The 27700-nt window shown below is 34.7% G+C and overlaps 1 protein-coding gene across 4 annotated transcripts in view; it reads left to right on the top strand.

Annotated features, from left to right (window-relative positions):
* The first annotated feature begins 1093 nt into the window (after window positions 1-1093).
* The window catches only part of ZCCHC7 (zinc finger CCHC-type containing 7), a 239448-nt gene continuing 212841 nt past the window's right edge, over window positions 1094-27700 (top strand). Inside the window, exons 1-2 of one of the 4 annotated variants that reach the window (XM_060014508.1) lie at window positions 1094-1131; window positions 5845-6475. In XM_060014508.1, coding sequence (XP_059870491.1) covers window positions 5866-6475 — 610 coding nt within the window. In that variant the 5' untranslated portion in view covers window positions 1094-1131; window positions 5845-5865. The other 3 variants (XM_060014509.1, XM_060014507.1, XM_060014510.1) reach the window with 3 other exon arrangements.

The following is a 27700-nucleotide window of genomic DNA, read 5'->3' as shown; positions in this document are numbered from 1 at the left end:
TAATGCTAACTAAAATTTCTAATTATTTTTCCGGTCAAACTCTTAGATATAAGCAAACTATCTGTATTCTGCTTTCTCAGGTAGACTCTAGCTCTATGAGACCAGAGACTTTAAAAAACATTTACCACTATATTCGCAATTGCTAGCACTGCCTGGCTCTTAAACACATGTTCGATAAATGTTGGCAAAAATAATCAATGTCAAACATCTTTCAAGACTGTTGCCAAGGGCCGACGAATTGATAAAGATGTACAGTTGGGTTTAGTATTACTGTTAAAATAAGGTGTGAGACGAGGAACCGAAGCCAGGGGCTTCCAACACAATCTGTAGCCTCCGGAGGCTTCCAAAGGACCAGTATTGACTTCAATCTTTCGCAAGAGTTCAGCTCTTCCAGGTTCACAAAGAGTTAAATCTGTTGTCTTGTATTCTAGGGGAAAAAAGGAGCCGGAAGCGCCCCAGTGTAAACTAAGTTTACCTTCAACTTAGAGGTGGGAAGGACCTGCCTAAGGTCACCTAGCTCGAGAGAAGGATCTAAACCAGGCGCTCTCAAAGAGGCTTCTCCCTCGCTGGGATTCCCCGAGTACACCAGCCAAGCCGTCTGCCGCACCGGTCCTCGTCCCCTTGCTGGGTCTCGGCTCCGCTCCCGCGCCACGTGGCACATGGAGGATGTCCTCCGAGGTCAGGGGGAAAGGAGGCGGAGCGCGGGCTAAACTTCGCCCCGGAGCATCATGGTAGATGTAGTTTTTCTCGCCAGCACAGAAAGGCGCTAACTCTCCCCGGTTTTGCTCGGTAAGTAGCATATCTTCTGTGCAAGTCATTCAAACATGGTGTCCTCTGTCACAGATGCAGCTTAAATATCTGCGAAAGAAGCCGTTGGGGGGAAGGACCAGAGCAAGACAGGCACATCAAGGGGAAAGGAAAGGGTTAATAGTTGTTACGCATGCGTACAGAAGGCCTGGTGGGTGGGCGGGGACGGAAGACGACTCCCGGGAGCTGTGTTTTCCCCGGAAGTGCCTTCCCTTCTCCCGGGTTCGCGCGGACGCGGTTTTCTTACCTCATTTGTCCTCGCCCCTCCCCGTCCCTCTACGCGTTTTGGTTCCTGGTTGGTGCTTCCTGGTCGCAGCCGCGGCAGTGAGTATGTGTGTGACGGACCCCGAGCCGACTGCGGCCGGGGGACCCCTGCCCGCCCTCCGCCTCGCCCGCTGGGCTGTGGAGCTAGCGCGTGTCCCCTCGCCGGCCTCCGCGTCCCCCCTGTGTCCCTTACTCGTGGCGGGGCTCGGCTCGTGGCCTCTCAGTCGAGCTCTTTTCCACGCGACTCCGCGGACCGGCTGGGCTTCTCCCTGCCCCTCCAAGGCCTGAGGCCGTGGTTCAAAAATGGCTGGGCGCCCATGGCCTCGGTGAGGAGTGGCGTTTCTGCCTATTTTACCTCCAACCCCCACCCCCGAGGTTCCCCTGTCTATTAGGAAAGCCGGTCAGTCATTTAAACGCGAAGAGGGCTCGGCCTTTGAGGACCGAACAGTCCTGGGCCTAATCCAGCGTCAGCAGTCAGAAGCAGCAGCTGCAGCTGTGGGGACAGAAAAATTTCGGGAGATGGGCCCCTTTCCCCACGTAAAACAAGGAGACTTGGACTGTGTTCGCTGATTCCCTTTATCCTTCACATCGTAGCCGGCAGTTAACTTCAACTTTAAGAGTTGCAGATGTAGTGGGAAAACTGGCTGAGTGGAGAGTCAGCAGGCCTGCGTTCTAGCCGGGGCTCCACCACCAACTCGCACTGGTGACTCCAGAAATCTTCTCTTCAGGCTGTATTTACCTTGATTTCAGATTACGGGGTTGAATTAGGAGATCTTTTATGCGCAATGAATAAGTAAGCTTCTCAGAGCCCATTTCTCAGTGTATAAAATGAGTGTTTAATTTAATGACTTTCAGGTTCCTTCCAAAACTCTGTTGTGTTTTGAATTTTTCGACTGTGTGTATATTTCAGACGGTATTGTGCTTTGGGGATAATTCAGTATTGATGTTTTCAAGAGAGTCTGAGGGTGGGGAATAAACCGAGGAAGAAGTGGAAGTGAGGATTGTACAATAGCTTCAAGGATAAGATACTGTGTAATAACAGGAAAAAGCGCTGAGGGAAAGGTGAAGGAAGTGTTTTGAGATAGGATTAGTTACTCTATAAAGACTTTATGTCAGGAACAGCTGGACTTGTCTGAATAAATTTAGCATTATTTTCTCCCACCAGCATCTTGTATTCTGTCTGAATTTTTTTGTGACCATTGTTTCCCACATTTGAATTCTCTGTCCCAGTTTGATTTACTTCAAATTGAAAGCCCCATTCGAAGAGTGGGCAGAAATTTTAACACTAGAGTCAGTAGTGTTTCAAATCTGTCACTATCAGGATGGCTCACTAAGTCAGAAATTTTAATTTGAAATTAAACTGTTAATCACGTTCTAAAGAAAACTAGGCTTGATATCAAGCTGTGAATTTGATTTAAATTTCCTTGAGATGGATAACTATCTCATCAAAAAGAAATATCTAGGCTAAAAGTTCTTTGAAGAGAAATAAGAGCACAAGGACTGAAATGACCAGTTGGTAGACTGTTAGAGCAGAAATGTTGTCTTTAAAGACTGTATAATAAAATCTGAAAGCTTAAATAAGCCTTAAGTTGTCTAGTTTAAAAAAAATCAGTGAATGAATTCTGCTCTCACTTTTGAACAGCGAGCGCCTTTGCAGTTATTCTCTATAGCTGTTTTATATTTGTTAAGCCATTTAAATTCTTCAGAGAAGTTTTATTCCCAAACTGATATTTTAAGTTCTTATATAAGAGCCATCTTTTTTGGTCATGGCATTGCTATAGCCTTTGTGTACCAACTTGGGACGCTCTTGGATGGTAAACTGACAAATTCAAATGTATGCTTTTCTTTCCAATTAAAATGCCTCTTCTATAGTTTTTAAACTCCACGGAAATAAAATGGATATTTGTTAGGTAAATTTAGGTGTTAGAGCCACTGCAAATTTAGTTTTGAAGGAAGATTTTTGTTTTTTCTTTAATCTTTATTCGAAATGATGATTGTTATTTTTTTAATCAGGGAAATGTGAATCAGTTTTAGCTGTGTTCTTAACCAGCTAAATAACTTTGGATAGGCCTCCTTATCTCTTTTGACCTCAGTTTCCTTATATGTAGATTGAGGAGGTTGATGAGATAATCTGAAAGGTCTCTTCCAGATTTAAAATTTTGTGACTCTCATAGAGACTTTATGTTATCTAATTAAGTATGCTTGAGAATTGTGTACAATGATCAAAAAGCTGAGAAGTCCTTCTGAATCAAGACAGTTATATACATATATATATTTTTCATATTCATCCTTGGAGTATGAATTTAAAAAGTTAACTAAATGCGTTTGAATGTGATTAAAGTAGTAACATAAACCAAAACAGCCTCAGGCAGACCGTAGCTCTGGCATACATAAACTACATAAATAGAAGAGCCGGTTATGCTGAGCACAATTTTCAGTACAGAAGGGACAAAATCCTCTTAAAGGCCATAGGGGCTAAATTGTTAAATTCATTTTTCTACATTTCAGGGGAAGAGATAAACCCTTAGACCCAAGGAAGTCTGTTTTTATTTTATTTCTGTAGTTTATTTTTGGCATACATTCACAGGTGTGCCTATGGCTCTTTTCTTAATCCCTTTCCTTTGGGATGGCTCCAAGAGTAGTACAAATTTGTAACTCTGTAATTTAGCTCTTTAATTTTTTCTGTGCTGCACCGGAATTATGTTTTATCTTAAGTCCACACTGGATCCTCAAGATGGATCCAGTGAGGATTTTGAAGGAAGCATAATTCCTTTGACTTCTTTTAGAATTAATTTACCTATTAAATAAAAAGGAAAGGATTCATCTTTTATTTGTATTCCTCTGAAGCTAACATTTCAATATAAACTGATAAATGCTATGAGCATTACTTTTCAGACAGCCACATTCAACTTGTATGACAACAGCATAGCAACCTGAAGGACAGTGCAAAAAGGGAACAGGTATATTGTACCTTTTAGAAGGAAAAAAAGGCATTAAAAGTTGGGTCTCCCCCCCAGCTTTATTGAGATATAATTGACAAATAACATTGTTTAAGGTGTACAACATGATGATTTGATATATATATATATTGTGAAATGATTACCACATTAAGGTTAGTTAACACATCCATCACCTCACATCTTAACCTTTTTTGTGTGTGGTTAGAACATTTAAGATTTACTCTCTTAGCAGATTTCATATATACAATATTGTTAACTCAGAACTTTTAATCATCTTTTTCCCCCCAGCTTTATTGAGATATAATTGACATATAACATTGTGTAAGTTTAAGGTGTACAACAAAAGTTGGTTTCTTTATTTCTGTAAAACAAGAAACTCCAGCATGAGTGTAGTACATTTTTGGCTCTTGTTCATTTGATTTTTGGAGTCAGCAGGTTGTATCACCAAAAGTACCCCGACATTTTGGGCAGAGAATTGATAAACTAAGAAAACAACTAGTCTTTCTAAATTGTATCTGTATAGCTAAAAGTAGAGTAGAAAGAATAAATTGTCATTTTTAATTGTTCTCTATACTGTGCCTGATTTTTTTTTAAACAAAAATGAGTTTTTTTCCAGCACTCTCATTTTGATCAGTGTTCCATTAGTACCTAATTGAAACATCTGTGTAGATTTTTGGTTGATGATATGAGAATCTTTGAAATAGTTGGAGACAACTACGAAATTCATCTCATCATAATTTTCATATTTTAGACACATAATTAGATTTATTAGGGCTTTAGAACAAATACCTGATGATATTATTCATTTATTTATTCATTTGTTAGTTCAGCAGACCTTTATAGAGGTCTTACTAAATGCCAGTTACTCTGCTTGGTTTTGGTGATCCATTGTTTAACAAAGTGCATATAGTTCCTGCCCCCCTGGGGTATGTGATTTGTTCTTGTGGGAAATTTACATTGCACTAGTAATTAGAAATGTGAATGTCTTGAAATGTAAAGTGCTATGGAAACCTATAAAGGGTCGACAGTTTGGTGGGTCAAGGAAAGCTTCCCCGAGGAAGTGATATTTAAACAGAGTTGAAGGATGAGCAGGATTTACTGTGCTCACAGTAGGAGTAAAGTGCTCCTAAAGCTGAGTTTTACCTCTATTTTAGGTCTTCAGTTAGTTTGTATTTCATACATGTCTTTATAGGTACAGAAATAAACTAAGTTTGTCAGCTATTTTTATGTATTCTTTTGGTCAAAGATCAGAAGGCCTGGAGATTAATTTTTTAATTGAGAAGACAAATATACACCAAAACAGTAAATATGATAATTATGTCCTTTTGTGGATTTTAGTCATAATTGAAGTAATATTCCTGTGTGAGAATGTATACCAGAAAAGATGAGATACAGAACCAGAGCCAGGGAAAAGATGAAGAATGGATGGAATAGTAGTGAGAATGACCTAAAATATTTTTGTGATTTTTAACATTGTGGAGAAAAAGTGATCGGTGTCTGAAACAGTGGATCTCAACCTGTTTTTCCTTTCTAACATACTTGTGAAATATAACATTTCCATTAATAACTGTAACTCAGTTTGTTGGCAGTAATTTTCATTTGGGAGGGGCTGGGCATTATTAGAGTGTGTCATAACAATTCAGAAAATCTTGAAAAATGGTACTACTCTAAGAGAAAAAGGTATTTTAATATGTCATTGAGAAAAATGATGGCCTTCACAGAAGTTAGCTCTAAGAGGTGATATCATTATGCACTAAACAGGCATGATCTGAGCTGTTAAAATATATTCTTTCTATGACTTTCTGTTTTACAGCATCAAGGTTACTGACTTTCCATGATGTTTGGTGGTTATGAGACCATAGAAGCATATGAAGATGACCTTTATCGTGAAGAGTCATCTAGTGAACTGAGTGTTGATAGTGAGGTGGAATTTCAGCTCTACAGCCAAGTTCATTATGCCCAAGATCTTGATAATGTCATCAAAGAGGAAGAACATGAAGAGAAGAACTCTGGGAATTCTGAATCATTCAATAGTAAACCAAATCAGAAGAACTTAATTATCCTTTCAGATAGTGAGGTCATCCAGCTATCAGATGGGTCAGAGGTCATCACACTGTCTGATGAAGATAGTATTTATAAATGTAAAAGAAAGAATTTTAGAGTCCATGCAGAAGAAAGGACCCAAGGTCCTCCTGCTTTTCTTCATTCTAATGAGTTGGCAGATAAGAAATGCAAGAGGGATATTGAGAAGACTAAACCTGGAGAGAGATCAGGTACAATCCAAGAGGTCATGATTATAGAGGTCAGTTCAAGTGAAGAGGAAGAGAGCACCATTTCAGAAAGCGATAATGTGGAAAGCTGGATGCTGCTGGGATGTGAAGTTGATGATAAAGATGACGATATCCTTCTCAATCTTGTGGGGTGTGAAAATTCTCTTAATGAAGGTTAGTATCATATTGGCCATTATGAAAAGTAGTATCATCTTTAATAAGGAAGACTGCTTTTCCTAAACAAAAGGCCATTAGGGTCTGCTCCATTTAATTCCTCACCTTTTGGTCTTGTTTTTTGGCTTGTTTTTCATGAGACTCTTTTACCAATGGCCACTTTAATGGTGGTCTGTCTGAACATCAGAAAAGTATGTCAGGATATCAAAGACACTCTGCTTCTGCTATAAGCAAATTCATAACTGCTTCTTCCTGTTTGGCTAGAGCCAGTTCTGGACCTGAAATCTTAGTTCCCCTCTCTCTCTGCTTGGTACCACAGGTGAGTACTCCATCCAACTCTGACATTGGCCCTATGCTCTTATTTGGCCAACTCTGTTGGTTCTGCCTCTTCCTAAGTGATTTGCTTACCCAGGAGGTAGCCATATAGCAAGCATGGGGAATGCCTGGTATACAGAAGATATGGAATTAGTATTAAGATTTTTAGGAACTCCCTAATCAGTAATGTAGGAAACTATGAAGAGCTGTAAGTCTACAGTAGACTGTAGGAGAGAATGCAAATTCTTGAGAGCCACATAATCAAGAATTGAAATTTTGGTGTTAGTTTTGTCTCTGTCACATGTAGTCATCTAGTATTGATGCTTATCCTTTTAAAAAGTGCCTTTTATTTTTCTCCCTTTATGCTTAATGTGTAGTCTCTTGCAATATTTTCCTAAATGATCTTTTATATCTTCCCTGTATGCTGTTGTTAAGTTGGTAGTCTTGAAATGCCCTTTACTCAGTACTTTACTGCTGATCCAAAACCTTTAATGGCACCCACTTGTCCTCAAAAGAAAATGCTGATATTGAATATAGATCATGCTTTGGAGCCCCAGAGATTGACAAACTTTTTAAAGAGCCAGGTAGGAAATATTTTAGGTTTCCAAGCCATAGGATCGCCTAACTACTTAACTTTGCCCTTGTTGTAGGAAAGCAGCCATGATATCTGAAAAAATGAGATGGCTATTTCAACAGAATCTTATTTACAAAGCCAGGTGTCTGGCTCAGGCTGTAGTAGGCCAGCTCTGAGAATTTGACACCAAAAGGAAGAAAAGAAATAGGATAGTAGCTAGAACATAGAGCAGAATCAAGTAAAGTTTTGTCAGAATAAGAGAGAGTTGATAATGTTTTTAGGTGGAAGGGGATAATCTCTTGAAGGAGAGATTAAACCTGTTTGGTGGATTGGGGTAAGGGAGGCAAATAAGAGATGGGCTCAGGTATATTGTCTGAATTAGTCTTAAAAGGGAAGAGATTTAATTGCTAAATTACCAAATATTTATAGAGGTGGAGGAGAAAGAATAAATTCAGATGGATTGAGGTAGATGAGGGAATATATAAGGATGTGTTTGATTTTCTTGGGAAAATGAAAGTGGAAGTGGGTCTGGAATTGGGCAGGGGATACTTAGAGGCTTAGAGTGTGGGAAAGGTGTTTAGGTGCTATGGGGAATACTGTTAGGCAGTGGATCCCAATATGTTGACGATGACAACTTCTTTAACTTCAAAAAAATTTGTGGACCCCCTGCCCCACATAACTATAGTTACATTTTTAGTATTTGTTAATTGAGAAAATGCATATTAGCAAAAAGCTATTCAGTACACTCATACATGACTTTGTATTTTATTAACCACAACATTGTCTACACATTTGAAAAATATTGTATAAGGCCTGTCTGCAGCATATATGGCCTTATATAAAGCATGCCTCTGGCCACCCATTGTGATAACTAATTCTCCAGCTCCCAGGAGTCTGAAGCTCATAGGTTGGAAATCATTATGCTAACAAATCAACAATAAGAGAATAAAAGCCTTGCTTAAAAGTAGTATTCAATCAAAATTGAAACAATGTGAACTTGTAATGAACTCACTCTGAAGGGTTTCATAACTTTTTCCAGTAATACCTGGGGCAGGGTGACAGAAACCAAAAGATCCAGGGTTAGGCAAAACATTACAGAATGTCAAAACAATCATTTAGCCTATTCCTTCTTTAAATTGCCTTCCCGTAACATGACACCTAGTTTCATCAAATACTAATGTGTTCATGATGATCAGCGACTTTTCTTGAATTCAAGTTCTCTATGTCCACCGTGCCAAATACTTCCATTTGGATATCTTATTGTTATTTCACATATACATACTGAAAAGCTTGATAAATTGAAAAGAAAGCTTATCTTTCCACAGAAAGAGGAGCAGGTTAACTGGATGGTGGCTCATAATGTAAGTAGGATTTCTCAAGGCAAAATGAAGGGGATTGATGAGGGGTAGTGAGGACGGGGTTAAGAGTAGCTGAGCCATATGGAGATGAGGATTCTAGAGGAAAGAGAATGATGGACCTAGGTATGGCTTTTAGGAATGAAGAAAAAGTTGGTAATCAGGTATATAGAGAAATCTCTGGAAAACAATTTTAGTATTTTATGTTATAGACAATAAGAAGCATGGCTGTTCTTGAACTGTGTTTTGGGGGGATTATTTGTTTATTTTTTATTGAGGTGAAATTAACACAAAATTAACCGTTTTAAAGGTTCAATTTGGAGGCATTTAATACATTCACAATGTTGTAGAACCATTACCTATATCTAGTTCCAAAACATTTTCATCACATCCAAGGGAAACGCCAAAATGTTTTCACCACATCCAAAAGAAACCCTGCACCGATTGAACAGTCACTCCTCATAACCTCCTGCCCCAGACTCTGACAAGCACAAGTCTGCTTTCTGTCTTTGGATTTACCTATTCTGGATATTTCGTGTAAATAGAATCATCCAGTATGTGACCTTTTGTGTCTAGCTTCTTTCACTTAGCATAATGTTTTGGAGGCTTATGCATATTGTAGCATGTATCAGTACTTCATTCCTCTTTTAAGGCTGAATAATATTCTATTGTATACCTGCATTTTGTTTATCCATTTATCTGTTGATGGACATTTGTGTTTCTACCTTTTGGCTGTCATGAATAGTGCTACTCTGGACATTCATGTACAGGTATTTACTTGAATACTTGTTTTGGGTATAAACTAGGAAGAAGATTACTGGCATTTCTCTGTTTCACTTTTTGAGGAACTGCCAAACTTTTCCACAGTGGCCGCACCATTATACATCCCCATCAGTAATGTATGAGGGTTCCAATTAACTGCAGTGGTTTTTATGATTACTTGTCATGTTGCACATTTCTATTTGATTTACTGGTAGACTCTTTGTTATTTCTTAGCAATATTGGTAAAAATATATATTTAAGACCTAAGTAATTCTAAGTAATTCTTGATTCCAAACAGTCAGTGTATGTTCCTACTATCCATATTGAAATTTATCCCTACTCTGTGCTCCTTGATCTACTAATGCCATAATCCTATTTTTTTTCTAGTTAATAGGCAATATATTCAGTACTGATGCCTATTTGAGTGTGTTGTTACTTTCTAATCATTATTATCCCATTCATAAATAGACCTGGGGGTAGATCTGGTTCAGTTTGTATAATAGTCTTTAGAGAAAAGATTTTTTCATGTCAGTGGAAGTTTGTGGAAATTCTGGCATACTTCTGAAATGATGATTGTTAAACAGCAAAAATTATGATTTTGTGTACTGCTCCCCCTCCTCCGCAAACCCCTCAAACTGTGGCATATTTGAAATATCAATATAATATAAGAGAAGAGATTAGCAACTCCTTGAGGACAGGTCTTTTCCTCAGAAGCCTTTTTAATACTATTTAGAGTAATTCTTTGCCATATATATTACTTTGTTTTTCATTAACTGCTAAATGATCAAACACTTATTGAGCATCTACTCTATGTAGAATACATAGAGGGGATTTAAAGTGGTAAAAGACATAGTTTTAGCCTTAAGTGGCTTGGTGTTTCATTGAAGAGACAAAATATAATAAGCTTAAGTAATTTATGGAAGTCTCTTCTTAACCATTGGAGTTAAGTCTCTCAAAATCCTGGGGATAGTTGTGGTTGAAAACTTAAAACTTTTTAAAAAATAGGATTAGTGAATTTGAGGTAGTATGTGAAGATCTGAAGGACTATGTAAGTACATCCATATTTTCCATTGTTAAATTTGTAGTAATGAGTGCAGCACCACTCTTGCTCTGTGGAAATGTGAGGTTCTTTCGCACTACTTCAGTTTCAGTGAGATAAGTAAATGTTTGTTTTGCTTTAATACACAATTAGAATACACGCTCAGGTAGATAATATACAACCAGGAGACATTTTTTCCCTCTTTTTTACTTCCTCTAAATGTTTGATACTTTTCTGATTTTATGATCTGAAGCTGTCGATTAGCTTCCTTGGGTTCCATGGGGGCCTTGGTGATGTAGCACTTAGGTAGTGTGCTCAGCCTAGCTTTCCTCAGTATATACAGCTTTATGATGAGGGCTCTGCTTATAACAAATCCATGCCAAAACGCAGGGCTTCAGTACCTGTTACATATGACTCAGCCCTTGCTGCTGATGGGTGTAGGAGTTTATTTCTAAAGTCTAGAAACAAACTTCATTTGCTTCACTTTCTTTACTCTTTCCTGACGCTTCTTTATGTAAATGATACCTGCTCTGTCATTTGTCTTCCTTTTAAAATTCTTACCCTTTACTTTCTTTAGTTTATTATCCCCAGTAGGAGTGTCTTGCAATTCTCATTTATTAGAAAGACAGATTTCTTGGTTGAAGAAAAGATGCACCAAAGGAAATCAACATGTTTTTTAATTTGTGAGGGTGATCTCTAGTTTGGGAAGGATTATTGTATATGACAGCCAAATGATGGGAATAAGTGCTATAGGAGTTATACATGAATAATCACCAACTTATTTTCCTGCAGAGGGAAGGGATATCATTAGCTCTCGGAGTAATTGTTAAATCTTTGTTAATTTTTAACTATGGAAATTTTTTTTTTTTTTTTTTGGTGGTACGCGGGCCTCTCACTGTGGCCTCTCCCGTTGCGGAGCACAGGCTCCGGACGCGCAGGCTCAGCGGCCATGGCTCACGGGCCCAGCCACTCCGCGGCATGTGGGATCTTCCCGGTCCGGGGCACGAACCCGTGTCCCCTGCATTGGCAGGCGGACTCTCAACCACTGCGCCACCAGGGAAGCCCATATGGAAATTTTAAAGTATACAAAACTGGAATGTCGTAATGGTCTCACTGTTCCATAAACCAGCTTCAACAATTATCAACTTATGACCAATCTTTTCTCATATGTAATTCCATGTCCCTGTATTATTTTGAAGCAAATCACAGTCATCATGTCATTTCATTCATTTATTTATATACATATACATTCATTTCAATATGTATTTCTAAAACATAAGTTTTCTTTTTAAGAAACAATCATATTTTTATCACACCTAAACAAATTACCAGTAATTCTTCTATCATTAAATAACCAGCCTTCAGATTTCAGCCTTCAGATTTCCCTGATGGGCTCTTAATTTTTTTTTCCTACAGTTTATTTGAATCAGATCTATTTATTGCAGTTGGGTGGTAACTTACGTCCTTTAATCTTAGGTTCCTCCTTTATCTTTCTTCTATGTGTTTTCTTTCTTCTTTATAACTTAATTGTTATACTAACTGGATTGTTTATCCTCTAGAATTCCCTGAGTTTGAATTTTGTGATACTGTTTAACATACTCCACTGTCCCCTGTATTTCCTATGAATTGGTAGTTAGAGCTAGAAGCTTAATTAAATTCAGGTTTCTCTCCCTGTGATTGTGCTATCAGCTAGACACATAGATGGTTCATTTTGCTTTTCATATGTTAATATTTAGTTTTACCTTTTAAAAATTCAGTTTGTTTCATAATTATGTAAAATATTTAGAATGTTCCAAATTCAAATCAATAAGACAAGGTAAAAAATATTCAGAGACGTCTACCTTCTGTCCAGTCTTCATCCTGTTCCCACCCTTCCTCTTAGGGGTAACTGTTAAGAGAAAATTGATAGTTTGTCCTTACATTAAAAAATATATAAGCAAATATGTATATATCTTCATATCCTCCCTCCCCCTTCTTGAAGTAAACAGTAGCATATGATCTACACTTTGCTCTACCTTGTTTTTTATCTCTTAATAGTATATCCTGGAGATCAGTCCATAATAGTATTTAAAGATATTTCTCATTTCTACGACTATAGACTATTTTTGTGTCTTCTACACTAATCTGAGCTGGACACATTAGGCATGTAACAAATACTTTTTGGAAGTGAATGAATAGTAATTTTAAATAGTTGATGAATAATATAATTGTTACAGTTTTAAAATGTATTTTAAATAAATGTATTATAGTCTAAGTCCACTTTCAGAAGCATGCTTTATACCTATGCTTATACTCCTGGTCTTACCGTTTCTTTCTCATTTAGTAATTTTGAAAGATTTAGATTTAGCAAAAAATTAAATAGGTTCAGATTTTAAAAGGAAAATACCTTTTAAAGAATGAAGAGTTCAGCATTTTTAAAAGTGGAAGAAACCTGTTAGTTCCTAGTGTATGTGACTGTTATAGTGTAGAACTTTACATTAATGTAGAACTCCTTCAGTATGTACAGTTGGGTACATTGTTCTTTTATAATAGTTTGTCAGCATTTGGCACATAGTGGGTACCTAGCAAATCTTGGGTGAATTTAATTGAAATTCTACCTTTTCGTATAGAATAGTGCTCTTTACACTACATGAGGTTGAAGTGAAATTATGGCTTTAGTAAAGTAAAATCATGAAGTAATTGATTGAAATTGAAGTATAATTATGGCTTTTATTGACTTAGTACAGTAAGTCTTTTAACTGTTTTTGTGTCATGTCCCTTTCACCCCTAAAAAATATGCACATAAAAGTTTTGGATACATTTTCAGAAGTTGAAGAACTCATCTAGAGGCAATTGCTGAATCCCTGGTATTTATAAGGCACTCAACCAAGACTTGATAAGTAATTAAAATTTGAGTAGAGTGGGTTACCTACTTGAATTTCAGTTTTCCAAATACCTCATATTTTATTTGATCTGGGTCTTTATATATGCCTGGATCAGTTTCTACCTTGCCTGGCTGATACCTACTCATCCCTCAAATCTTAGTTTAAAGTTTATTTCTGAAATGAGGTAATTGACATAGGTTCTCAGTGGTGGCTACTAGGTCTTTTACAGCTCCATAGTTGACTACCTGTGACTTTGGGTAACTTAATTCCTTTATTGGGAAAATAATAAATTTTATTTCATTAAGGTTATAAGCTAAAATGAGACAGTGGATAGACTAAATTAATGTAATAGGAAAATATTTTGACAGAACTCCTAACTACAGGATGAGTTCACTATCACTGTGGCAAGCATGGGCATATAGCTTCCACTTGGTGTTTTTAAATGAGAAGTTCTCAGATTTTTTGGTGAACCCAAGTTGCTTTTGAACAACATGTCTCTAGTATGGCACTTTATTTGAATAAATTTTATTTTATTTGGTGACATTTTATGATCTACTAGTTAAAACCTAAATCTGAAGTCTTAAAATCAATCCAACAATTACTTCCTGGATGCTTACAGTGTAGAGGCACTATACCGTTAAGGTGTTGGGTTTCAAGAAGTGCTATGTAGTCCCTGCCTTTAGAAACCTTAAAGTGCATGACAATATGGAAAGTCCACTCTATTACCAGAGTTAAATACATTTCTACAAATACAAGAGATGTCCCAGCACATACATAATCATTTCCAGATGAATGTAATAGACTTTTTAAAAAAGATTATTACAGATAGGCAAAGTACAAGAGTGAATTGAAAAGTAACTCTTTGAACTCAGTCTTGAAGAATGGATAGGATTTAACGTTCAGGTTAAATGCAGGGAGGAAGAATAAAAGCTGAAAACCCTAAAACTATGTGATACCGTTAATGTTTAATTAATGGCTTAATATGTGGCTGGGTATGATTAAACATTTTAATAGCATATCCTTTCAGAAACCACCTCAGCCTAAATGAGAAAGGGTATTTATGTTCTGCATATGCTGTTGGAAGATTTCTTGGTTATTATTTTATTCCAATATTTTCTGCCTATTTCTTGCTCATATGTCTCCTTTTTTTTTTCCTTTAAAAAATTGGATATTTCATGCAACTTTATGGAAGATAGAAAAATTTTCTCAGACGGACCAGATGTTGTATGTTAGTCAAAGGACATGACCGGCTGCTTAAAATGTGTGTTTTATGCAAGGCTGTTGAAAGTAGAGCATGTCTTGAAATATAACTTCGGCTCCTCATAGTTTGTGTTCTTTACCACCTTTTAACATAGAAAAGGAACACATTCTGTTAGTTTGGAAATATAAATAAATTAAACTTTCCTTTTAATGCTCTTCAAATCTTCAAGGTGGTATTTTCCCCCCCTTTCTGCATTCATCAGATAACCAGTCAGTCATAGGTTCTTTTTTTTTTTTTTAAATAAATTTATTTATTTATATATATTTGGCTGCGTTGGGTCTTCGTTGCTGAGCTCGGGCTTTCTCTAGTTGCGGTGAGCAGGGGCTACTCTTTGTTGTGGTGCGCAGGCTTCGCCTTGTGGTGGATTCTCTTGTTGCAGAGCACGGGCTCTAGGCACGTGGGCTCTAGAGTGCAGGCTCAGTAGTTGTGGCGCATGGGCTTAGTTGCTCCACGGCATGTGGGATCTTCCCGGACCAGGGCTCGAACCCGTGTCCCCTGCATTGGCAGGCGGATTCTTAACCACTGCGCCATGAAGGAAGTCCAAGTCATAATTTCTTGAGAGATCTTACGGCCTAATAGGTCGTAAGAGTGAGTTGCTGTTTGACATACTTCTTATGGATGTATAGTTTAATTTCTGCCTTATAATTGAAAAGTGGCCACATGCTAGAGTTTTGGTAACCGAGAGGACCAAAGAGCTCCCTCCCTGATGTTTTCAGCTTTTGTAAGCGTGCACTACACAATCCCTAAAGCTGCTTTTGAACTGTGTCTGTAGTTGTAGCATGTCACCTTACACTTAACTATTGTGAGGGCATCTTTTTATTTAATTTCTAATTAGCATAATGACTTGAGCTGTGTTATTCACTGTTCCATGGTGAAGTTGTCATAGGGAGAGAAGAAATAAAAATGTTCAATTTCAACTTTACTTGTGAATGGAGTGAAGTTTGAAAGCCTTTTATGGCCATTGTTCAGCAGACTGAAAATCTCATTAGAAATCCCAGAAATGCGAAGGCAGCTTTGGGTTGGATTTTAATAACATTTTGGAATGTTGGTATTGTATGTCGCTAATTTTTGTGATTTCATTGTTGATCAGCAACTTAGCTATGCATTCTTCCAAAGTCAACTTATGACTTTTAGCCTAAATTCATTTACAGTAGTTTTTCTTTTCAACAGTAATAAGTACCTAGGGAGAGAATTAAATTTTACTTTTTTTTTTTGACGTTTCTCTTAGAAACTGATTTGATTTTCATATAAGATATACTAAATTTGTTGGAAATTGCATGTAAGATAATAGCATGCTATAAGAAAATAGCATGTTTATTGAACTAATGACTTAGTTTTGTTGCCATTAAAATATTAGACATCTTCAGGTCTGCCTTTTTTTTGGTTTGTTTTTGAAATGGAGAAGCATAAAATAAGATGGCAAGATTTTCATTCTTATCTAATGGTCATAGGAAGTTGAATCCTGATGTCTGGGTAAAGAGTGTTTGAATATAAAATTCTTATAGCTGTTTGCTATAAAAATAATCTATTATGTATAGAGACCACTTGTCTAAGAAGATAAGTATAATTTATAGATAGTATGGTCAGAAGGTAGAATTTGATATGAACTATATACGATTAGACTGTCAAACATTTTTCAAAAGAAGTACAGAAATGAGAACATTTACTTTTTTTCCCCTTATAAGAGTAAAGGCTACTCAGAAAATTCATGACTCTTAAGTTGATCCTGTTTTTAAGACTTTGCTAAATTTGTATTTAATTTCAGGGTAATTTACTAATTTCTTGCTAATTTCCTCTTGGTTATTAACACTTAAGTAAGTGTTGACTTATTGGAAGTTTTTTAGCCAAAAGTTTTTAATCTCTTAAGCATTATTTTGTTATAAATTAAAGTTATTGTCATGGTTAAGTTTTTGGCATTTTGAGTTACCAGATTGTTGTTGATTCTGCTGATAATAAGGAAATGCATATTTTAATTGAGCATCCACCATGTGTAAGTTTCTTTTTAAATTAAACAGATACACTTAAAATAATCTACAAGAATAGATATGACTTGTTTTTTAGTTTTTGAATCTTGATCTAACAGCATTAGCTCTGGATAGAGATGTAATTCTGGGGATAAAAATTATTTTTGTAATACATGTTTGGATTCAAATATAAAGGCAGTCTAATAATGGGTTATTTAAAAGTGGATCTTGTCTGATGTGTGTACCTTTTATTTCTATGACATTTTTACATTAGAATTTCATAGTTATAGTTTTGAAAATTAGTTAACGGTGGACTTGAGAGCATCTGCTCTCCCCATCTTTTGCAAATACATTTTAAGGGAAGACAGCATAATTCTATAATGGGAAAAAAATTTTTACTCTTCCCTTCTGCTTTTGCCTAAATATATAGTCAACTTATAATTACCTCAAGATGAAAGAATGCTGTTTACAGCTACTCATTGAGAGAAACTGTTTTGTTGGGAATCCCTTGAAGTGCGTAGGTCACTTCTGATTTTGCTTTGTAACTAGCGCCTGTTACAGAATTATCTACTCTAGGGAGGGAAAGCCCCAATTTCTAGAAGACTTTTCAATACTCTTTCTATATTTTTAGCTAATGAGAAACTCTAAAGATGTAGGAAACAGACTGGTTATGGCTGATAAATAAAATTGTTAAAGTAAGTCAAAAATTAGGCTTTGAAAAGTCAGGTGAGAGGAATTCAGAATATAAATTTGCAAATTTAACTGAAGAAAGGTTTTATTTAAAGAAAAGGTGTGCAACCATATCAATCTTGTAACTCCTTGTATCGCACTAACCATTTTTTATTGTTAGATGGTCTGATTTAAACAAAAATGAACTTTGTCAATGGTTTTATTTAGAAATAGCATTACTTTCTACTTTTAAGGAGGATTTTAATTGTCAATAAAATTTCATTGTTGAAAAATCACCTCACTCCCATATAATTAGTATTTTGTTCTTTATTCAATACCGTGTATCGAGCCCACCCCTTTTGGGTTTGCTTTAAAAACTATATAAATTTTGTGGGAGAATAAATACAACTTATGTATTGCTATAAAGGTATTCTTATTTGAACCTAATATGATTGTTTTTTACGTATATGAAATACTTCCCTAAAAACATAATATTCAACGTAAATGTTCTAGATAGGTGAGTTACTGGTAAAAAAATCCATCAGGTCTTAAGTTGTGGAATATTTGTATTGGTACTTAATACCGTGACTGCTTTGGTTGTTGTGTAAGTCCCTTTATTCTTCTGTTTGAGATGTTCTAGTTTGGGAAATTTCTTTTATTATCAGATTTAACACAGGAAATGTAATGGTTGTACCACAGATCATCTAATTGTCAACTTTTGGTTAGTTAAACTAACTTTGGTATATAGTTCTTTATAGTTAGTCAAAGAGGAGTTGTGTTCAGCTGTGTGATTTTGCCACCACTTAAGTTAACATCAGCAGTGAAGGGTCTCATCTCTGACTTTTCTTCCTTTCATTAAATTTTTCAATTGCTTTTAACATTATTTAAGTATAGAAGGAGATAGAGTTGTAAAACAAATTTCTGATTTGCTGATTCTCAGTATTTAGCAGTGGGGATCCTTTTTCTTCCTTTAGCTATATCACATACATATGTATATTTTGATTTAAGGGGAAAAAACTTAATTTTTTTTATGTATGATGTGGATACAGTTATTGTTTATTATTTTTTAAAGTTAATAAAACTAATCTCAAAAGATCTTTAGTAGTATACCTGCAACCTCAGCAGTCCCTTTTTATCTATACAGATTTCCCTGCCTATTGTGGCTGTTTGCTCTAATTTAAATTTCCCATGGCTTTGGGTTGCAGACTTGGTTTTCTGCAAGAGTGCCCATGCTTACATGGTCATATATTCTGGGTGACTTTTCCACTTTTTCTTTTTTGTTATTTTGTTGATTGCTAAAGGGAAAGAGGATTTTTTTTTTTTTTTTTTTTTACTTGTTTCTTTGTTTTGATCTTTCTTCCTTAGCCTATCTATTTGTGTGTTGTTTTGTTTTGTTTTGCAGATTGGGAAGAATTATTGTGTGGACTTAGATCCATGGGGAGTAGCAGGGAAAAACTAATTTTGTTCGTGGTTTTGTTTTCTTAATAAGAGTAGCAATTTAATTTTTGAGCCATTGAGAAGCTCAAAAGATATGTTAGCTTTATGCATGAAATTGATAGAAAATTATTAATCCCGAAATTTTCTGTTCATGGTCGCTCTACTGTTGGAATAAAAATGTTATGTTATAGTTGAACTAAGTAAATCCTAAAAATACTAAGTAGCAGTATATAGTACTGTTAAAAATTCTTAATTTAAATATTATTGTATATTCAGAAGTTATTCATAGGAAATCAGTTGTAATCTGGTATGTGATTTCTTTTTTCATTCAGTTTTTGTTGTCGATGGTGTGTATATATTCAAATAGACATATGAATATACATTTGATTGGAAACATACAATTTTAACTTGACCAGATTTAAAAGTTTGCTTATTCCTGCAAAACATGCTTATTTTTCAAATATGAAGAATTTTGTTTTATGAAACAACTTTATGCTGCTGAATGTTAAGTCCTTGGAGAAGTGCTGTGGCAATTTAAATATTGGGTAATTCAGTACTAATGTAAGGGAAAAGTAGAGGCCTCTAGTCCTAAAATCTCCTCCAAATATTTTTTCATTAATATCTGAAGACTTTAAAATATCAAATTAATGTGGTCAAAGCTACTTCTGTTTTACATTTGTGAGGGTGCCATCACACAGTAGCATTATTTAACTGGATTTTGTATTTATTAAATTAAGATCCTTTTTAGCATTTAAGAAATTGTAATAATTTCCCAATATACCATAAAAATGTTGTTATGATATACTGTTAGCTAATCGGCTAGGAGAACTAATTTGATAAAAAGGATGCAAAAGGATTAATTTTGATATGCATAATTTTAGGGGTTTTTGTTTTTTTAATTGATTATATACCATGGCAGTGAAATATCTAAAATTCTCTTTCTGGTTGTCTGTTAAGTACTTTGGGAATTGGGGTAAGGGCAAGTTTTCTTTCTGTGTCTGCTAATTATTTTTTCTTGTGAATTTTAGTGCTCCTAGCATATGAAACTGATTTATAGAATTTGCTATTACCGAGAATAAAAGAGCATTATTGAAATTTTGTTTAACTGTTATTTTCTAGTTACTGTATTTCACATTTTGATTTCTACCAAATGACTTCTCAAGAAGCAATTTTTTTTGAAAAACAGTGAGAGTTTCAAACTAAGAAGAAAATGTATACTGATAGTCTATTGTTTGTTCATGGCAATTAAGATAATCTTTTGAATTTCTGCTCTTTAACCATAGTTAGAGCCTTCATAAGTTTGTAAAATTATTCTCCCTAGTTCTGATTAGTATTTTAAAAGGTATTTTATAAGTTTGTACTTGATATTCATATGTGATTACTGAGAAAAACAAATAGCTTGTAAAATGTATTTGTTTCTAGTATTTCCATCAAATCAGGGTATAATCTGTGAGATGAAAAGTGATCCAATTGTGAAACTATGCAGCTTTTAAAATAACACAAAATTCTTCTGTTAGCACGTTTTACCAGCAAATGTTTGTGTAAAATGTTATTAGTTCTTAAAGCTCATGCATAGACTTTCTTGTGTGTGGCTTTTCATAGGAGAGCACTATAGAGCCGAACTTGAAATTTATTAAGGAAAGCACAAACTGGTGAAATGCTTTCATGCTATTAAAAAACTTCACAGACAATTGTCAGACAACTTTTTTTTTTAAAAGGTCATGATTGCCTGGTGCCTTTTCCAGTCTTTATTTGAAACTCTTGTAGGATTTCTTTTTTGTTCTCTCTCTCCTTTTTCTTTTGGCAGTGGGTGGAAGATTCTTTTAAAACTGAATGGCTAAACATGTATAGTAACTATTAAAGTATAATGGAAATACTTTTATTCTTGATATTTTTTAGGCCAGAAAATGCTGTGAAGGTAAGCCAGTTAGGGTAAAATTACATTGTGCAGTATGGAAACTGTTCAGAGTTTTCTGTTTAGAAAAGTGGGCTCTTGAGTTTGGGCTTAAAGTAGGGGTTGTTTGTGAAATATTTTGCAGTTCTCTTATAGGTGGGTGAGTTTGAGGTTGTTTTTAATATTTTATTGTTTTAGTTGATTGTTGGTATTTCCTGAAAAATAATATTATGTATATGGGAGAAGATAGGGGGTGAGAACAGAATAAGAACTGGGGGGAAAGAAAACCTCCTTCCCAAAATGTTGCCACCTGACAGGTGGAGATTATCTGCCATTACAGATTTTCAAAACAGAGTGCTTAACTCTTTTTTCTAAGCGTTCACATAAACTTTGACATATTTCACAAAGTTTGATTGTGATAAGTATTACAATTTTAACTCTGGTCTTTATCCTAAATTTAAGGCTTACAAAATTAATCAAAAATGCCTTGAGGCTAATTGCTAATGTTCAATTAAGTTATTGTGTTCAGTTAAGTAACTGTTCTTTGACTATAGAATTTGTTTGATTTTATTAATATGATAAGCTAAGATTATAAAAGGTCTATAAGAGTATGGAAACTGAACTTTGTGAAATTAATTTTTATATTTTGCCATAGAGACAAAATATGTCTTGGTGTGTAGTAATTTTTTTCTTAGTATTATATGGACATCTATTGGCTTTCAGCATATAGGAAATTTAAACCTTTTAATATTAAATATTGGCAGTCATATATTTTTTTAAATTGCAAAAACTTCAGGCAAATATGTAAAATATGCTAGTGGTTGGTTTATTTAGATTTTAAGTGACTAGACTTTGTGAAATAGGAATAAAGCCTGGGATCTTATTTAATCTAAGAAAATATACTTAATTTAAAAGTATTACTATTAGAACTAGAGAAATCTTTTCAAATGTAGTAAATCCATATCCATAATTATTTTAAATCACTAGTTAGAGAGGAAGGTATGAGATGCTAATATCTTTGTTGGAAGTCATAAAGTGTTTTGAAAAGGATGAAAGGGGAAAAGTAAACTGCTTTCGGGCAGATTCATATCATTTTGACATTGGATGTTATTCGTGGGTTCATGTTACAAAAACCTACAAAACAGGTGTATTTTAATTCAGTAGGCTCGCTGAAAACTGTTTTGTGATAAAGCTAGAAAATTTATAAATGTTTTTTTCTTGTTTAAAGCTTAGTGATTCATCTTGGTGCTTGTCTCAGTCTTCTTAATTTAGACATATTGTGATTATTTGTTTTAAAACTTTATTTCCAGTAAAATGTTATTGCTTGGATACATTTTCACTGTTTCTATTACATTTTATCCATCTATGACATCTTATCAGCCAGCTATTACTATTTTATTGTTCTTTTTGTGGTGGTGTTGTAAGGTACAGACTTCACATCGAAAGTAAGAGCTAGTGTATATTACAGTGTATATGACCATTTCTAATTTGACCTGTTACTGTAAAGAAGGCTAACAAGTGTGTATGACTAGCCCTCCCCTTCTGGAGCAGTTGAAAACAGGCCTCAGAAGACTCAAAGGAATTCTTTTAACTCCTAGCAGGGCCACGGGGTCAATGTCAGATTTAGTCATGCTGTTATTTTAGCCCAGTGGTCCAGAGAGATGACTGAAAAGTGAGTCTTTTATTTCTTTTTTTGTGTGGTTATTAACAGGATTAAATGTAAGCCATTGTGTACTTAGTACCAATTAGTTTCTCATCTGAGAGGTTCATTATGATTTTTTGTCAGCCTTCGTCTTGTAATATTTGTTTCATTGTTTGATTAGTTAAGGGGCTGAATGGAATAAAGAAAAGTTTTATAGCAGTGCTTTTAAATTCATTGAGCATTTTAACAAGTAGTCAACTTTTCAGATACGTAGACCTTGATTAAAAAATGGACCACGTTGAAAATTGGCATGGAAGATGGTGAAGTTAAGTAAATTGCTAAAAATTTTTCTTTTCCTGTTGTACTTTTCTTTAGTTTTAAAAATAGACTCTCTTTGTTACATCAAATAATACTTTTATATTTTTAGAAGTTTGCTTTGGTTCTTATACATATGTCTAAAAATAAGTTCAGCTTGCTGTGAGTATGTAATTGTTGTTTGGGAGGCACACACGCCAAAAAAACCCTCCCAAATTAAAAAACCCTTATAATTTCTAGATTGGAAACATAGATTGAGCTATTAAAAACAACGTAAGAATTCTAGAATAAAGATAATTGTCAGGTGTAAACAGGCCTTAATTTAAAGGGAAGCAGCCTGGAAGTTGATTCTTTATGCTATTATAAATAAGTAAAAATGCCAAGTTGTATGAGTTCAGAGAAGAGGAGCATACCTAACTTTTTAAACTGCTTATTAATTGGTGGTTTTTAAAAAACCTTTGACTTAACGAAATTATATTAAAATGAATCTTTCATTGAGTAACATTCCTCATTTAAAATATTAAGATATTTCAGTAAAATTTTGGACAAAAATTATTCTTATCAATTGGATTGGAGATGCTGATTTCAGTTAGAAGCAAGGAATATAACCCAGAATTAAAATAGAAGTATTATTTTGTTAGTAGGTAATTATCTGGGACAGTAGGTCTTGTACCCCGTTGTTGAAGTGTATAACACACTTTTTCACATGCATTCATCTTTGAATGGAAATGCTTGTAGGCTGGTTCAGTTCTTTTTTTTACACATTAAAAATGATCAATATTACTGTAAATAAGAGCAATTACTATTTTAACTTATTCTTTGAGATGAGTTGCTTGATTTTTCTCACATTGTTTGATATACCATATTGAGTATTATACCCTTGTACTAAGTCCTTTGCTTATTGCCAAAGTTTTTTGGTACCTAAATTACTTTATTATGGAGTTGGTTATTCAAGATTTGATGATGCACATAATTATGAAGTATATAAATCCTGACATATAGGGTTTTTTGCTCAAATTGATTTCAGGCATAGTGAATTTACAGCCCTTGCTTTTTTGTATTTGTGTATCCAGTTTTCTCAGAAACGAACACATTTCTATTAAGTCTATATATGGATGTTATTTTTCTTTTCTCTTTAATTGTAATTTGGAAAGGATTTAGATCCTCCCAATGAAAAACCTTATTTCTGACCCTATGACTATATGACCGTATTACCAAATTACACCTGCTTTATCATTGTATAGCAGTAAGTCCCTCTTTACTCTCTCTACCCCGTTTTTAAAAGTAAAATTGTGTGGTAACTGTATTAAATTGCCAGAAGATTTTTAATTAACAGGAAGTAAATCACTAGTAATTTCCTCTGATGATTTGTTGTTCATCACACAAGAAAGTAGTTTCTTTTGAGAGAAATGCAGTTTTTGCTACTCAGCATTCCCACAAGATCTGTGGAAAAATAAGAGGGAAATCTTTAGTGTAATGGCCTTGTAATATGAAAAGGGCAGATTTTAGAATAAGTTAATTTCTCCTTTTATTACTTTGTTTTTGACTTCAGAGGAAGCTGTTAAGTTGAAAATCTGACTCAGTAGCAAGTGCTCTAATGGTCATATAATTTAACATTAATGATTACCTATACTGACTGAACTAATATTTTAAAAACATAGCTAATAAAGTCAACTAATTTAACAACTCTCTTAATTTAAAGTTGAACTAACCGTAGATACCTCATAGAATAGGTCCAGAAATTAGCATTCAAATAACTGTAGAAAGTATAAGGTAGACAGGCTATCCTAAAGATAATTTATTAGGACTTCTGTCTCTTTTAGCATCTTTAATGTAATAGTAACTCTTGTAACAATTGAATTATATATATCAATTTAGTAAATAAACACACCATTAATAACATTTAGCCCCCATTCCTTAATAATTGCTACCCAAACACCTTCAAATTATGGTATTTAAAAAAACAGTTTGATAGAAGTTTGGGAACTTAAAGTAATACTATTTCATCTTAAAGCCACTACAGAATATCCTTTCTTTATAAATAAAGTTTTAGAGATAACGGACTTTGTAATGTAATTGAAAAATGTTGTGTCCCACAAAAACTTTTATTTCATACATTTTCTCTCTAACTAGGTGAAGCCTAACAAGTATAGCAAACAAACAAAACAAAACAAAAAACTTTTTTGACAGTCTAATATTGTGTAATGTAGAGATATAGTTGTGTGATCTTATTCCATAAAATTAAAATGCAAAATTAGAAAGAAAAAAAAACCCAACCTCCCAAATGTCTAAATCCCAAGGAGATAAATGGAAGTTGAGTAAAGAGAATAGAGATATAGTTTTTGAGTCAGCTAGCTAAATTTTATATCCAGAGCTTTAACCTTTTAGGCTTTTACATTTTCTACAATGCAAATGACTTTCTTTTGTAAAAGGCATGACAATCATGATAGGATTAAAAGTAATAGCTCATACAATGCTTTTTATTAGCATCCAAGGAACTATACATATTTGACTATATAGTAACTTAGAATTGATTTTTTAAAATAGATTTTTAATGCAAACCAAACCTTTGTGGCTTTCGAAAGAAAAAGAAGCATAATTTTATTTTAACTTACTGTGTTTGATGAATTTTATTTCATTTTGCACAAAGGGTGCTATAGATCCTTATCCACAAAAATAGTCACGTATATGCTGTGATTTTATTGGTTCCACCAGGCTCATTGACCACTTAAAAACATTTAGGTTTTAAAATCACTACTATTTGTCAGCTAATATTTGACACATTTTAGCATATGAGAATTTGATTATAAAGGAATTTCATAAAGATGCTCTGTGCAAGCACTGATGGTAATGATGTTTATATCTGTATCTTCTACTGACTTTTACTTGGTATCGTAAACTATCAGTAATTGTTTCTTTATATTGAGGAGGAAATACAAAGGCTATACTTACATCTATTGACTGTTTTTTTAATCTTATAAGCATGTTGTAGGAATTGAATTGAAAAGTCGGTAAACCTTTGATTATCTATGATACTGGTTGGGAATAAAGACATAAGTAATCTGAGACAGCAAATAGTAGCCAGAGAGCTATATTTCATATCCATTCATTCAGCCAACAAATAACCAGGGCATTTGGAGTCTCTGTAAGGTGTGCTGATCCGTACAGAGATGAACCAGGCACAGACCCTGACCTCAAAGATCCTATAGTTTAAGAGAGGAGACGAGATGAAGGGTTTAAGAGAGCTATTGGGGTGCAGAAGATGAAAGACACTGCTTTCGTGAGGGTGGAGGTATGTGGGGGAGACAGAGTATGTCATGATTAGGTGGGCAGCAGACTCTTATTTCTGTTTTGAATAGGGCACTGTTTCTCAGGGTGGGTTCCTTATATTCCTACGGTCCATTTTGAGGGAATGGTCTTTGAGCTCCATAAGGATTGTTAAAATTTGTATTTTTATTTTGATGCTTAAAAAAGGAATTATACAAGTTATAAAGATAACACGTTTTAGTGATAATTCACAACTGAAAGACAGTTGTTATAGAATGAGACTTTAGTCTCTTAAATGAGTGTTTCTCAAATTTGGGATTTGTGGACCAATTTGATGTTCCAGAGAACTTTTCTTTTTTAAAGGGATTCATATATTTCTTAAGTTTGAGAAACAAAGGCTTAGGCTAATATTTTGTACTCTCTGAACCACATGGAAGTGGCTGGCTTAGAAATATGTGAGTAGCAAGGGGAGCCATTTTGGGGTTTTTTTTTTTTTTTTTGAGACAAGGCAATTCAGAAAGGTAGCTGAGAGTACACTGTTAAGTCTCCAAATTCTCTGAGCTTTTTCTAAGTCACCACCATTTAGGGTTTGAATTGAATTCATCAGCAGTGCTGATGAATGGGCACACCTTGTATGATTTTGAACAATAATGAACTATGAATTTATTAAATAGAGGGTAAAATTCCTAAATATATTCTGCACATAAACTAGTCCTGTTAAAATGGTTTCTGTTATAAGCCTTGTACTCTACTTCTAAATAGCATCCTATACCGTAGTTAAAGCTTTTGTGTAATTGATTACTTTTGGAGTCAAGTTTTACTTTCTTCTTATAGTTATATAATAAATTAGCAGTTTAATTTCATTAAAGTTAATTAAACCTAGATTATTTTGTAGACTGTGGTATAGGATTTTGTTTCATAAATTGGGGTGAACTCACAAGGAATAAACAAGTACTTTAACTTATAGTTTGTTGTCACGAGATATTTGGGTTTCAAACTGGGCAAACAGAACATAGTAAATTTAAGAATATCTGTACCAAATATCCCAAACATTGTAGAATTTGGGCGGAAAAACACTGAAGAATATTCCCCTTTATCGTTCCCCTTCTTTTCCCTCTTAAATTTTTTAGGGGTTAAAAACTGCTTCCCCTCCCAACAAACAAAACTGACCAAAGCAAGAATTAGATGATAGCTTTCATTTCCTTACTTTTTTCTGAAATCAATCCAGGCTTTTAGAATGGGGGATTTCCTAGGAACTACTATTCTTACCTGGGGAAAAGACTATTTTAATAAGGGAGAGGACACTGGGGTGACATTATTTGTTCACATCATACATGGAATAATTTTGGTTCATCTGTAGCTTCTTTATTTCTTACAGTGTTTTGCATACAATATATGCTACTTTGAGGATATTTTATTACTGTTGGAGGTTCTTAGTAGTTCATGTGTCAGCTTGCCTTTATGTAAAAATATGTTTAAGTTGCTTTGACAGATACTTTAAATAGCAAATGGGAAACACATAAATTCAGCGTTGCCATGTTCTCTTTTGTTTTGCCATTCTTATTTTTTTTCTTTTAATCCCTGAGCAGTTGTAAGCATTTCTCATAATTTCCTGTGCATAGAAACTCCCTGAAACATTAAGAAGCTGCTAAAAGACTCAAGCTCTAAAAGAAGTCCCAAAGATACATCACTGCTTGGCTGCAAACATTTTTAAGAAGTCACTGATTATAATGAACACAGCCTTTAATGGCAGTTTTTCCGATCCTTTTCATGAGAATGTGACAGAGTGTCATTAAGGTTTTAGAAGTGAATGCTCCTGAGGAAAGGAGGATCACTAGGACTACAATGATGCCCAGTATGTGGCCGT

Source organism: Delphinus delphis, chromosome 6 (genome assembly GCF_949987515.2).
Source record: "Delphinus delphis chromosome 6, mDelDel1.2, whole genome shotgun sequence".
Lineage (NCBI taxonomy): Eukaryota > Metazoa > Chordata > Mammalia > Artiodactyla > Delphinidae > Delphinus > Delphinus delphis.
Note: the sequence above shows the minus strand (reverse complement) of the source record. Positions and strands in the feature narration are given on the sequence as shown.